Genomic DNA, 15,083 nt, shown 5'->3' with positions numbered 1-15,083 from the left:
GTCCGTGAGGGGAGAGGACGCGGTCGCGGTCTGTGCCGCGGGGCGAGTGTCCCGTCCCGTCCCGTCCCGTCCGGGGCCGGGGCTGCTGCCGCCGCTCTGCCTGCCGCCGGCCCAGGGACAGGCCGGGCATCGCCTCGCCTCGCCGCGGGGCGGAGGGAGGACCGTGCAGCTGATGTGGGCTGCGAAGTCTCCAAACGTGGATCCCTCCCCCTCCGGCCGCGGTACCGAGCCCGCCTCCGCAGCCCCGCCCGACAGCCTCCGCCGCGACAGCCCCCGAGCTCCCTCCAGCCTCTGCAGCAGCCCCGGCCTCGGCTCCGGCTCCCTCCCGCTCGACAGCCTCCAAGCCTTCCCCAGCCTCGGCAGCCCTCGCGAGTCGCCCAGCATCCAGTGTGACAGCCTGGAGTGTCCCTGCTGCTGCTGCTGCAGGAGCCCGGGCTCGGTCGGCGTCTGCGAGGACAGCCTGCAGGCCCCTCAGGCCGTGTGTAACGGGCAAGGGTGTTTCGGGGCACATCACGGCAACCCCCGGGCATCCAGCGACCTCTCCGACAGCCTGGAGTCCTTCGGTGTCCAGCACGACAGCCTCCAGTCGGTCTCCAGCCTGCGTGAGAGCTTCAGGTCTTCCAGCATCAACGGTGATAGCCTTGAATCCCTTTCCAGCCTGAGCAACGGGTCCACCAGCCAGCACAGCGGCCTCGAGTTTACCAGCCAGTGAGACCACCTTCGTCTCCCCGTACAACGTGCTAGCCTCTGGTTCGCTTCCAGCTATTGTGAGAGCTTCCAGGTTTCTGACCTTCGTTCAGAAGGCTACGTTGTTCCAGTTGATTCTTGCTGCGTCCAGTGCAATAAACTCAAATACTTGCTGTCCGTGGCCGCCGTTCCCAAGTTACGTGCTTTGGAGAGGCACTGCTCATTATTACCTGCAGTGTTAATACTGATTTTTTGTCATCGGTTAAGAATGGAGGTACGTGGTCCTCGGAGGAATCCCAGCTACCTCTCTGATCTCTATCAGAACATGTTACGGGCTGAAGAAGCACCGGGAGGAGGGCAGCAGCAGCCCCCAGCAGTCCATACAAGTAGCAGCCTGACTCTTCGGAGCAGTACCCCAGCCAAGGGGGGCCCTCAGCCAAATAAGCTTCAGAGCAGCACTTCCTCCAGCTGTGATCCAGCATTACGGCCTATCATACGCCGCCGAGCAAGATCTTTGCCTGCATCGACCGAAAGAAGGAAGCTTGCAGCAGTGCAGTGTCAAGTTCCTGGATGCCAGAGTCGTATGAACAGGGTGAGATTTGCTGATGCTTTGGGCTTGGAGCTCACTGAAGTGAAAGTCTTCCAGACTGGGGAGGATCCATCGATCCCCTTGCATGTCCTTTCCAGGCTCTCCATAAACTCAGACCTGTGGTACAGCAGCTCAGACTTGGAGTTTACTATGCAGTGCTTGGTCCCTGACTTCCAGCAGCCTGCAGACTGTATGGATTTCTCATCCCGACTTCAGGAGCAGCAGGTGTGTCTTGAACGAGTGACCAGCTCAGACCTGGGGCTCAATGGCACCATCCAGGTTCGCAATGTTGCTTTTGAGAAGCGCGTATCTGTGCGATACACCTTCAACCAGTGGAAGAGCCTGCATGAAGTGTGTGCTCATTGGCACAGTAGCATCCCTGAGAAAAACGGGCAGGATCAGGTCGATGTTTTCACTTTCTTTCTCCCTGTGCCTCCTTTCCTCCTTCAGCTGTCCTCTGTAGTCCAGTTTGCAGCAAGGTACCAAGTCAATGGCCAGGAGTACTGGGATAACAACAGAGGCAAAAACTACAGTCTCACCTGCCGGTCTCACCCCCTTAAGATGCCTAGAGAATGTGAGGAGAGCTGGATCCACTTCATCTGAAAAAAGGAAGTGGATGCAGAGCAGCTTGTCAGTAGTCTCGGTGGCACTCTTTTCCTTGGCCCAGCTCTCTGCTCCTATGGCAACAGTCTCCTTTTTGAAACCTGCCAAACCTGGCAAAGTGCTCTAGGGCAGGGAAGTAGCCAATGACCCGTACAAACTGTTCTACACCTCTCAGAAAGTAAAAAGGGCCAAAATGTGTATTGAGTTACATCCGTTGAAAGCCTGTGTGATCATTTCTTGTAGCTTAGGAGTCATTGCAGAATGGTTCCAGGGCATGCTGTCAGACTACCAGCAAGCAAAACAAGGCATTTCACGTTGCTAGTAATATTCTAGGTTACATAGAATATTTCTAACTGATCTATTTTACCATTTTATACTGTTTGTTTTCTAAATGGACAGTGTGGCTTTACTGGTTTTGTTTCTAATTTTGTTTATATTATCTCACCAAGTCTGGGCACTATTCCGTTTACGCATAATTTGGATGGCAGACACTGTGGGGAGTACTTATATATATATATTATTAAGACTGTAACCATGTTAAATATTTCCATTAATATATGGGCTGGAAATTAAATGTTATTATGAGCAGAACATACGTGAAAATGTGCCATCAGCCCCTCTGTTTCCCTTAAGAAAAGGCACCTTTTTTTTTTATTTTTTTTTATCTCCAGTGTTTGCAGTAAGCAGCAGGAATGATTGTTACCAAAGTGTGTGTAAGTTCTCATCTTTTTCAGGTGAGGCACAAGGTTTTTTCATTAGGTAGTGGTGCAGGAATTGTCCTTTCTTTGTGCACCTGTTTTTACTAAGGGAAACTAGAGCAATTTTGCACTTGGGTTGCAATTGCAGTTGAAGATCTCAAAGCACTGTATGAATGCTAATGATCTTACCACTATTACTGGTAAATTTATAAATCAAGAAACAGATATAAGATATATAAAAAAGGAATAAAATATAGACAATACATGGAGCTGGTTACAGAGCCTTAGAATAGCATGCCAGAACCCTGAATCCTGGCTCTCTGTTCCCCAGTGTCCCAGTACTACTGCAGTAGTACTTTTGAATTCTTTAATCAACTACTTCTCATTATAAACGAGTTGAACTCCAAGGCTGCATCCTTTGCAACACAAAGCGGGAACTTCAAAGCAAAATGTTTATTTTACTCGTAAACTGATACTTGCATAGACCCATAAACAGAATCCCTTCTGCAGCAGGGAGAGCACAGTAACACTGTTAAGATGCGGTCTTCCCATGTTTCTTGCTCTGCTTACTTTCATTCTGTGGTTTTAGTGTGATTTAAGATTGGCAACAGGCTGAAATCTAGTAAGTAAAAGATTGTCCATGACTTTTTTTCATACATATTCATAACTGCATGGAAAGTTTAGCTTTATATGTGTAGCATGAATTTTCAAAACTGACTGGCTGGATGGAGGTATTAGACGAGCTGCTTTTTTAGGACTGTAGTATGAAAATCAGGCCACTTATTCGGGCATCTTATTTTGGATTGCTGCTTATTCATGAAAATCACAAGTTTTTAAAATCACTGTTGTAAGCAACCCACAGCCAAGTATATATTAGTCCAAAAAGTCTACTGAGTAATTCTGGAAGTGCAGAAACCCCAAGAAAATTCATGTGTCTGGAAACTTAATGTTACTCCTTAGTTGTGATACCCAATTAGCAAAGCTAGGATTTCAAGTGAAGAAGCTGCCTGGTGCCATTAGTCCTTGGCTTTCAAAGGGACTGAAGTCATGAATGAGGATTCTATGAGCTGCTGAGCAACTCTTGCAGAGTACTGAGAAAACTCAATCCTATTAGAAACCATTGAGAATTGACTGTGTTGTCTGCTTTAACTTTGTACTGGAGCACTGTGAAGCTGAACGTTTAAGTTGAAATTATTTTGAAGGAGTAGGTGAGGCTGAGGTGTGACTGCCAACTACAGAGAGGAAAGAGTGCTGCCTGCTTTCAATCCACCTGCATTATTGTCTGTATCTGGGTTAGAGGAGTGACCATGACCAATCCAGCAGCAACTCTTGTCTCCTAGAAAAATTAGTGCAGGGAACTGGAAGTCTAGTTGTCCTCAGGTGGCACAAAAAATGAGAGCTCTGTGAGAAGGGGTGCTACCTAACTGCAAGGTTTTTTGCCTCCTATGGTGGGCTTCATATGACTAAATGACATTATGACAATATAGGACATAATATATCTGAACTACTCAACCTATACTCTTCATAGTCAATGGAGATGTTTTCGCTATCGTTAGCAGACTACATGTGGTGTGACAAACTGTATCATCTCTGCTGAGTGCAGAGAGAACACTGCGGGACTAGTTCTGCCATACTGAAATTCTCAGCATTAGTGCAGATTGTGCCAAATTCTGCCAGAGTCTGTAGATGTCAAGTTAGATGAGCTGAAACACACCTTCAGTGACTGCAGAAGAATCTTTCTTGGTATGAATTGAAATTGCATACCCTTACTTTGGTGAAACTTGCTCACTTAAGGAATTCCATTAAAGTTTATCCAGTATTGTTAAAGTCCATAGAAGCAAAGTTTTATGTACTTGTCAGCAAAGTAAGAAGAAAACGAACACACACAGAAGCACTGTGCTGAATAAAAGGCACTATTTTAAAGTATTGTTCCCCCTCACTCTTTCCCCCTCCCAAGTTACTGTATTTCTTCCATCAGCAAAACCACTGAATTGCCTCTCAGCACACCATAAAAATTCCGTCTCTTGTGAGACTGGTATTTGACACCAGTTTACAATGGATGTTGCTGGAGCCCAGTGCAATACTTGGCTTACTGGCAGAAAGATGCTGTTGCCATCTCCTGGGAGAGACTCTTTCATGTTCTAGCAAATGTCAAATATGAGTGTTATTTCAGGCAGGGACAGATTATGTAAAGCTGAGGCTGTCAATTTAAAGGTTAATGTCATGTATACCACAGTGTTGGAGACAGGTGAGAAATTAATGTCTCGGCAATATGAGTTTGGCTTGTATTGTCTTCCTTCTGCAACCTCTCAGGGTATTTACCTGTGCAAAATTTTGAATACTAAAGTATTATTCCAAGTTTGCCTTTTCTCTCTGCTTGTCTTGCACTGCTGGAGAAGAATTAACAGTAGCTGTTACTAAACCAGTTAGCTGTCTGTGCTGACTGAGAGTTGAGCAGGCCGACCTTATAATGGAACTGAGAGTGATCTCTGGGTTAAGCTGTTAAACATTCACACGAGTACTGGCACCTGTCACATGAAAAATGAAATTTGCACTTCTGCTTTCCTGTCACATTCAATACTGAACATCAAAGGATGCTAGCTGACAAAAAAGGGATTAAGCCATTAAGTAGTGGTAATACGCACCTGTTGTGAAGGTAAACTTATGACCACCTTTATAAATTCTCAGGAAAACTTGACTGCTTGCACTGTGTTCAAACTGAGCACTTCCCTTATAAATGAGGATTTTGTAAAAGTGAATTCTTCACAAGGGTTATTGCCATATCATGCACTTTTAAAAACCTGTATTTATTATAGTCATACAATAACTTCATATCTAGTAGTCCACAGTTTCAAGGTTCTTTCAGGTGTGTTTTTTAAAGAAACATGGAATCCATGTAAATGAAAAGGGGTTGTCTTTCCTGATTAAACATCTTGTCCAGAATAAACTACATTACACAGTATATCAATAAAGCACATGTGCTAGACAAAAGGTCATTTTGTTTTAGTGGAGAGTTGTACAATTGCAAAGGGCTTAATTTTAAAAACAATAATAAAACTATGGCTATTGTAATACAAAAGATTGTAATAAAAGCTTTTCACATTTTTATGTTGTTTTTGTCAATGGTACTCCTGTTAACAGTTAAGAAAACTCATGAGGCAACTTAGTGCTGAGTTGTCACTTACAGAGCAACATACTCATGAAAGTAGGGTGGGATAGAGTTGCTAAAAAATGAACAGCACTTGATAAAAATACAGTGATTAGTCTATATAGCTGCAAAAATGACCAGGCTGCCACTTCTTATGTGGAATTTGCTGTTATTTCACCTCAGTTCTGTGCATCCAGCACCTGCAGGATTAAGATCTAATGTTGAAAAAAGGCACACTGCCAGTTCATTCTAATATGGTTTCATGGAAAAGAAGAGAGAGGGGTTTTCTTCTAATAGCACTTTCCAAAGGTGTGCTAGACTGTACTTAACACATTAATTTCTGAGCGTCACAGTTGTGTTATTCTTTGTTCCATTTGTTGTTTCAGTTTTCATTGCTGCAGTCTTTCCTCTCAAACCATGTTCTTTTCACTCAGGTTTCTTGAAAATGTATCTACAAGTGGTGTGTTAAGAGAGTGTCCATCTCTGCAGTAACGGATTTATCCTTTATATGAAATGCATCTCCATCAGTGTCAAGCATTTACTTGATATGCTTCAAGATACGAATAATCTGTTGCCAGGTTTCTTCTAAAGCAAAATGGAGACATTAATGAAGACATATATTACCAGTTACTTTTTAATCAGTGTTAAAAACTTCAACACTGCATTGTCAAAGTTGCTTGGGGGAAAGATGATTGTTGCAAATCACAGTTTAAGTACAGGAAAATGTCTATATTATGCTAAGTTGTTTAAGAATGTCAGTGTCACTTTTTATTACAAAGCATACAGATTATGTGTTATATGCATGTAGCTGCATAAAGGAGGGTGCTTTTAGAAAGCATGGTCTTATAATATCCTATCTTTACAACTCTTGTTTTTCTATTTTCCTATACTACTGATCTGAATCAGAACTAGCAATACCACCTTAATTGTCGTAAATTTACCCACTAAAATAGAGTATTAAGCATCACTTGGAAATAAATATGGCAACCACAGTGTAGGCTAGCCCAGAGACTGCAAAGGATAAATATAGTGGTATTCAATAACTCACTTGAAAACAATGTGAATTTGTTTTAGCCTCGGGTGTGGGGGTTGGGATGCATGTAAGAGTATTTAATACAAATACAGGCTGGGCAATGAGTGGATTGAGAGCAGCCCAGAGGAGAAGGACTTGGGGGTGTTGGTTGATGAGAAGCTTGTGACCCAGCAATGTGCGTTTGCAGCCCAGAAAGCCAACTGTATCCTGGGCTGCAACAAAAGAATCATATTATATACTCTTACGCACATCCCCACCACCATCCCTGAGGCTAAAACAAATTCACATTATTTTCAGGTGATTTGTTAAAACCAAAGACCACTATCTTTATCCTTTGCTTCCTCCCCAGGTCGAGGGAGGTGATTCTCCCCCTCTACTCCACTCTCGTTGGAGTACTGCGTTCAGTGCTGGGGCCCCCACCATGAGAAGGACATGGACCTGTTGGAGCGAGTCCAGAGGAGGCACACCAGGATGATCAGAGGGCTGGAGCACCTCTCCTGTGAAGGCAGGCTGAGAGAGTTGGGGTTGTTCAGCCTGGAGAAGAGAAGGCTCCGGGGAGACCTTCCAGCAGCCTGCCAGTACCTAAAGGGGGCTGCAGGAAAGCTGGAGAGGGACTTTTTACAAGGGCATGTAGAGATAGGGCAAGGGGTAATGGCTTTAAACTGAAAGAGGGTAGATTTACATTAGACATAAGGAAGAAATTCTTCACTGCCAGGATGGTGAGACCCTGGAACAGGTTGCCCAGAGAGGCTGTGGATGCCCCATCCCTGGAATTGTTCCAGGCCAGGCTGGATGGGGCTTTGAGCAACCTGGTCTAGTGGAAGGTGTCCCTGCCCAGGGCAGGGGGGTTGGAACTAGATGATCTTTGACGTCCCTTCCAACCCAAACCATTTTATGATTTAAGAGAAGGACTGGCTTTTTCTATGAACATCCAACCATCAGGTTTATTTTACAGGTAGTTAGTGTTATTTTTAACATAGGTCTTATTTTTACATTTAGTTTCAAATTCATAGTTTCTTTGTATTTATCTTACAAAGAAAAAAATTAAATTCCATCTTGTAGTAATAGTAATATGCTAACAGTCAGTTGTAACTACAGTACTTAATTTAGTGTATCATCAGTGCTCAATAAAATGTTACATGTACTTTACAGCATTGCCTGGTAAAGACACAGAACAGCAAGTCTAAGTGATTAGTCATTTGTCAACATGAGTCTAATGTTAGTACTGACTTCTTTCCTGATTTGGCTTTCTCCTTATGATCTCAGATCTGCAACTATTTCAGCTGACGCTTGATATTAGAACTGTTGGCATCAATGCTTCTGACCCTTCTCAGTTCTACATACAACAGCAGCTGTGCCAAAGATTGATTATATTGACCAATACCATGTTTTCCAGTACCTGTAATGAAGGTAGATATTTCTGCTGCTGTAGTGAAGAGGGGTCACTGTACATAGTGCTACCTTACCCTAAAGACAGTTTTGCTTCCATTTTCTCTGAATTTTTTAAGTGTAGTTGTTGTATCTGTGGCCCAAATAATTTCACTGTTTGTTCCCATCTGTTTAATGCATAACCATGAAAATTCTGCTTTCTGTTGACCTCCCTTCTGCTAAACCAAATAGACATTAGAGAATGAGAAATGAACATACAGTAGTCTCTCAGTCACATCAGCGTACCTAGTGCAGGAGGAAAAGGGTATGCTCCACTCCTGTACTTTATGACTTGCTTTTCTTTTGCTATGGAATGAGTAAGGCTGTTTTCTTTATAAAACTTGAAAATCTGTGGATAGTCTAAGCCTGTGTGTATACTAATGTGACTGGTAAGGGAAAGCATTGAATGCAAATTGGCTTTTATTACTTCTGCTTCATATGATGAAAGTAGAATTCAGAATTCAGTTTTTATAGAAAAATTCTGATGCTCCAAGTTCCTCATGCAAAGTTTTGTTCCTAGTAGGTTTCTCAGTAAAGCTGTACTTCTAAATCTACTTCAGATTACCCACTGCCTTCTAATAAAGTCTCCCAACAGCAAGTATGTCAGCAGCTAATGCTGCAGCTAATCCCTTTAGCCGACCATGCCTCCTGCAAAATGCTCAGCACTACTCACGCCTATGGGATCAACTCCTCAGTGGAGATACTCCAATTCTCATACCACTTTTCATTTTCTTGAATTACAGTGACATCTGGTGGTATTTGAAATGCTTTCTGTATAACTTTTTTGCCTTTTATAGCATTGATTTGTTTTCTTTCTTATTTTAGAGAGTTGGTGGTGTTATTTTATTTACAATTGCTGCAGGTTTATCTGCTGTGAAAGGCGATTCTTCTAGCCACTCCACTGTTGGTGCTTATTCTAGGTATGAAGGGAGATGCTTCCCGATACTCCACTGGATCGTGTAAGATTCATGCTAAGTTTTGTCACTTGTATTTGTGATAGGTCACCTGTGAGACAGGTGATAGATCCACCAGTATCGCACCAGTACAGGTTAAGTCCCACTCTGGAACTGTTGGGTTTCATTTAAATGTGTTACCCAGTTCCCTCTGTATAACAAAGAGCACAAATGTCAGCAGAAGCCCTTTATCCTCAACAACAGGTCTGTCCCTGAGCCTTATCCATCCCACCTACTCGGGCACTTGATGGGAGTGAAAATGTTTCCCATGTAGTGTATGAATGAATTACTCTGGTTTAGCAAACTCACGCTCAGTAACTTCTGTCTATGCTGTGCACCGAAATTAGCGCTCTCAGTACTGGTTATCAATAAAGACAATTTGTAATCATAAAAGAGCGGGGGTCCTGCATAGGCAGCTGCGCTGCTTTGAGAAGGGCACTGCATCGCCCACCAGCAAAACCACCCCGCAGACCTCTCATTCCCCCCCGCAAGAGGGGCCTTCCCTTTCCTCCCGCTGCCGGCATCACTCGGCAAACGCTTCGTGCCCTCCCTCACGACGGGCCAGCCGGGGCGGGAGCCAGGGGCGCCGGGCCAGCAGGCCGCCAGCCTCGCTCGGGTGAGAAGGGCAGGCGCCCCACCGGGGTTTTTTATAGCCGCTGGGGCGGCTGCGGCCCCAATCCGCACCCCCGCTCCCGACCGGCACCAGCAACCGGGCAGGCGGGAGGCGCCCGCCGGGCCTGAGTCAGCGCGGGGCGGCCTGAGGCGCCCGGACGCTCCCCGCCCCACCGCAGCGCAGCCTCGGCAAAGCGCCGCCTCCTCCGCGGCGGATTGAACTGAAACCTCTGTGAGAGGCTACCTCACGGTACGGAAAAAACCCTCCTTCTGCCCCGCGCCTCCGACGGCGATTGGTCCGCGTGTCGCCCTCCCGGGCGGTGATTGGATGTAGACTACCGCCGCTGGGAGTGATTGGCCGGCGGGAAATGGCGCTTTTTTTTTCCCCCCCCTGCTCGGGCGGTGAGGTGAGGGTCGCCAGGCTGTGGGGGGGTTTCTGTGCCCCTCTGCGGCCAGCTGCTCTCCCGGTGTCTGCCCCGCTGCTGAGGTGGTAGGGGGCACTTCGGGGAGTTTTCCTCTCAGTAACAGATCTCTTGGGGGAGATGCTAGCGACTGCGTGTGTTTCGAGGGCGGAGGTCTCGCACCCTCGTCGAGAAGGAGGCACCTGGAAGGGGGTTTATATTTTCTTCTCTGGCTTGTCTGACTAGGCAGGAGACGAGAGATCTGTGAGGTGATAGCAAAGCCTTCAACGTAGGCTGTTGTGTTCTTGAATTGGAAAAAAATAATTTAAAAACCCCTCTGTATTTGTTATTTCTGTATTACTTAGGAGTACAGAAATGACTAGTGTGTGTTCCCAGCTGCTCATTCTACAGAAGTAATTCACTATTTTTAATCATTATTTCCCTTTGCTTTCCTTTGTCTAATTCTGTGTAATTTCTGGCATGGGGAGACCAAAACTGCAGATGGTAGATTGGTCGATGTAGATTAATTCATGCAAAGCATGAAAAGGTTTGTTGTTTTTTACATGTAAACTCTCAAAACAAAGAAAATACTTTGTCTGCTCTTGAGTATTAATGTTTTGAGAAAACTATAATTTCGAGATCTTGGGTTTTGGTGGTAATGGTCATCTCGGAGCCCATCACTGTATAATTAAGAAGGCTTTTTCCCTGCATGCATTTATCACATTTTTCTTAAATGATTTAAGCTACCATTTTTTAATGAGGCCCTTCTGGAGTTCTGCAGTTGACTTACCTATTCTGAATAACCTGGTGTTGACAGTATAATTGGCCGCCTTCATGCTCTTTTCTCGCTGAGAAATAATGAGAGACTGCTGCAGGACTAGTTGATTATTCCTTCCACTCTTATTTTAAGCAATTGTTTATCCATATAAGGATGTTTCCTTATGTCCCCATTTAGTTTAATTTCTTAAATAGTATTTATACTAGGCAAATTTTGGAATTTGTAATGTATTTTGACTGATTACTGACGTGTTTGCAAAATCTTTTTGAAGTCTATGTCAGTGAATTGTGTTTTGGTCAAGTGAGGATTGTTCCCTGCTTATGCAGCTGAGTAGATGAATTGTAAAAATGGCAGCCAGGAATGAGATGCAGGTATGTGCTTATAGACCAGAATATAAGTATTGATTGTTTTAATTACTAACTTAAAACACTCCTTCTGGTGTTTAATTACAAGTAAAATTTGCAGTGTGGCAAAGAATGTGGTAGGAAGAAATTTTCCTTTGACGTAGGTTAGTGCGAAGTAGCTGGGTAGAAAGCAAGAGGAATTGGAAGTTGTTATTGATTAAAATAAATCGTATGCATTTGACATAGGTGAATCAGTTGGGATGATACTTAAGGTCAAAATGTTGAAATCTGGTTATAACTGATTTAGAAAGAATAGAGTGGCAAAATAGTTGAGGAAGGCAGTAGTCCTTGAATACATTAATATCTTGTAATGTCACTAATAGATAACTTAGAAATGTGAAATATTAAATGTACTAAGGAAGGGGTATTAACACAATGAGCACTTATGTAAGCATTTGTTTCTAGTATGAGGAAAGAAAAATCAGTTAAGGAAAACAGGCAAATAATTAAAAGCTCAGTGAGTTAAGTATTTGCATGATTAATGTATTAGATAAGGTGTTCTGTACTTTAGGTTTTACATTTAATGATTTTGTGATTCAGAATATTTGCTTAGAGTGCAACAGATGATTGTGTAAAACCTAAGTTAAATCTTGTAAAATCAGTATCGGTGTTAAGCATACAGTAATACAGTTACTCTGTTTTCTTTGATTGTTGACAGTTTGAAAAGTTAATTGATGAAGCTACAAGAAAAAAAGATTTCCAATTATTAGAACAATTTCTGGCAGCAGAAGACTGTGAAAACATCTCTTACAAATGCAGCCAACAGTTTGTCAACAAATTAGACAAGCTTCTGTGTCGGGTAATGTAATCATAACATCAGAATCATCTTTACTGTCATTGTAATAGTCTGAAAAATACTTTTTTCATTTGGCTTGGTTTATACCAGCAGTTGATTTGAAAAACTGAAATAAAATTTAAGAATGACATCTCTACTTCAAGCTGCAATTAAAGTGGGTTTTGAGAACAAAAAGGCATCTGGTTGATTAAATACAGGTTCTTCTAGAACTGTACACTAAAGCTTATGTTATAATTTCAATTTCAGGAACTTGACAAACAAGAAGTCAAAAGCATTTCCACTTTACTAAATTCTATTCAGAAATGTGGGAAAAAAATCAGCATAGCAGGAGAAGATGGGCTCCCAGCAATGATAAAATACGGTCTTATTGGAAGGATAAGTAAAACCATAAAGCATATGTGAACGTCTAAAAAAAATTAAATATATATAAAAATTAATAAAGCATGCATAAGTAATGCTTCAGTGCTGAACAGCTTAGTATTCAATTTGGTCCTTGATTGTTTCTGAATTAAAAATTTCCCATAACTTTGCAACAAACATTACTCAGATTTAAATGTTCTTTGACAAGTAGCTCCTTATAAAGTGATACTGCTCCATCACAGTGAAGGTTTTGCAAATTATGCAAAATATAATTAATTAGATATGCTTACGGCAATTACAACAAGATGATACCTTTTATATGACCTTGCTATACTGCTTTTGAGTTGGGAATTGGAGGTTTCTGGTGCAATTTAATAATTTTTGTGTTAATACTTGCAACGTACCCATTCTTTCAACAGATTATAGTGCTATTTCAACACTATAGTGCTATTATTTTGTGTTATTTCAACCCGCATGTTAAATGCATTAATAATTTGTAACTCAACATAATAAACATACTGAAAAATAGACACCACTTCCTTATTGCTTTCACCAGAGATTTCACTGAAGAAAATTAATGGCAATGTCAGATGAGTGTTACTCAATTGCCTTCTCAACTGCTTTAATTAAAAAAAAAAAAAAAAAAGGTGGTGGTAACTTCATGCTTATATTCACACCTGCTAACACACTTTTTCATTCAGCCATTATCCATTTTCAGCTCTTTTGTCTGTGATGGGAGATGTAAAAGTAGATCTCTAGTTTTTGTGTTAGAAAGTCAGCTACAGAAATTACTTACGCTAGTTTGAAATCACCTACATTTGTTTAGTGTGAGTGAAAAGTTTCAGTCTGGAGCTAAAGTATGCTTAGCAGACTGGTAATGTTGGTGCTGTTGTTTTAAATTTTATATAGTTTGTATAATTTTACTGAACTATATAATACAAACTATTGTCCTTTTTCATGCTATTAAAATAGATTTACTTTTATTTTCTCTTTACATGGTTAATTGGTTTGAAAAGGTAAAAGGAATTTTGATCCTCAGAGGAAATGAAAAGAATGAAATGCTTACAAGTCTGGCTGAAGATTTCTTCAATGTGTTGCTGGTAAAAATTATATTGATAATAAAATCCATTGTATGTATTTGTCAATATAATTATTACTAGTTTAGCAATAAAAATGTGTTTAGCAAACTCAAGCTCAGTAACTCCTGTCTACGCTATGCACCAAAATTAGCGTTCTCAATACTGGTTATTAATAAAGACAATTTGTAACATAAAAGAACAGCTTTTCACTTTCAAATGTGTTTCTATTTAATATTCTTCTAAAGTTAATGTTAGAATGATTTCTGAAACGGATTATGAGTCTTTCTGGATAAATAGTTTGCCTGTATTCATACTTGTTTTCTGTTCATGATTAGTGTCATGAAATAAAATCTAAAAAACAGCAACGTAAGTGTTCAATGAACGAAAAAATTTCATCTTGCTCTAATTTTGAATACATAAATTATTGGTATGCTAATCCCGGGACCCCAAGTTTATAAGATCTGTGAGTTTTCTTTTGTTGTTGGGGAAATAATTTCCATAAATTTAACTGAAATATAATTTTGGGAAACCACACTTGGTATTAGAAGTAGTCTCTTATGTTCTTCATTAAGGATGAAATAATTTTAAAATCTTAAATGCTTTTTGATTATTTGCTTTAGGTACATGTTACCTGATTTTTATGCTGTAATATTTACAGTATCACAATTATATGTTTTGTTTTTTATTGTAGGCTATATGTGATAGCAGACCTGAAGGTGAGCTTAAAAAAAGTGTACACTAGATATGACAGTTAAAGTGCTCTGAAAGAGACATTTTGAAGTTATCTGTGTTAAAATAACTCTTACTACTTGTGGAGCTACCTTGAGGCAAAGTAGTTCTGAGAAGAACACATATAATGAGGGTGGTACAAAGTTTCTTGATCTAATGTAAATATACCATCAGATCTATATGCTTCAGCTAATAAACTGTAACAGAAAAGAACTTATCCTCAAGAGGGCTGTTCTGCGCACAAAGGACTACATTTCTCATGCATGTGAAAAAAGCTTGAATGTCAACTGTAACTTTGATTGTTTAATTTGAGGTTTCCCTACTGACAGATTTCCTTGTAACTTGCTGATGTTAGGAATAAAAAAGCAGGATAGTCTAGTCTCCTCAGAGATGGCAACTGAACTGAGTTTTTCCTAAAAAGAACATTGTTTCTAAGCTACTGTCATAGCTTAGCATAGCACAGTAGTCCTTCTTTATTGACCCTATTATCACGAATATCATGCTGCTCTTACCTTTCAGTATAGCACTAGGTAGAAAGTCACTACAGACCATTATGCTGTCACAGTCAAAATGAAAGATTCATTTCCGTGTCCCTGAGAAGATAAATTCCAGGGTCTGAATTATATCTCAGAGAGCGAAGTTATAGAATTGATCTGATTAGATTTTTAAAATAATGATCTCAAGCCCAAGGGACTTCTGCAGTGATGCACAGGAATAGAAACATCATAAAGAGTCATATTTACTATAAATTGAAGTAGCTATTCTGTCTTGCATTTAACCATGAA

General features: G+C 41.4%; 1 protein-coding gene across 1 annotated transcript in view; it reads left to right on the top strand.

Annotated features, from left to right (window-relative positions):
* Window positions 1-16: 16 nt before the first annotated feature.
* Window positions 17-15,083, top strand: part of SYCP2 (synaptonemal complex protein 2) — a 40,398-nt gene continuing 25,331 nt past the window's right edge. Inside the window, exons 1-5 of the mRNA XM_075020309.1 lie at window positions 17-1,501; window positions 11,993-12,133; window positions 12,377-12,505; window positions 13,486-13,590; window positions 14,261-14,285. Coding sequence (XP_074876410.1) covers window positions 956-1,501; window positions 11,993-12,133; window positions 12,377-12,505; window positions 13,486-13,590; window positions 14,261-14,285 — 946 coding nt within the window. The 5' untranslated portion in view covers window positions 17-955. The remainder of the gene's footprint in view (window positions 1,502-11,992; window positions 12,134-12,376; window positions 12,506-13,485; window positions 13,591-14,260; window positions 14,286-15,083) is intronic.

The sequence above is a fragment of the Buteo buteo genome, chromosome 2 (assembly GCF_964188355.1).
Source record: "Buteo buteo chromosome 2, bButBut1.hap1.1, whole genome shotgun sequence".
NCBI classification, from domain to species: Eukaryota; Metazoa; Chordata; class Aves; order Accipitriformes; family Accipitridae; genus Buteo; species Buteo buteo.
This window is presented reverse-complemented; position numbering and strand designations above follow the sequence as displayed.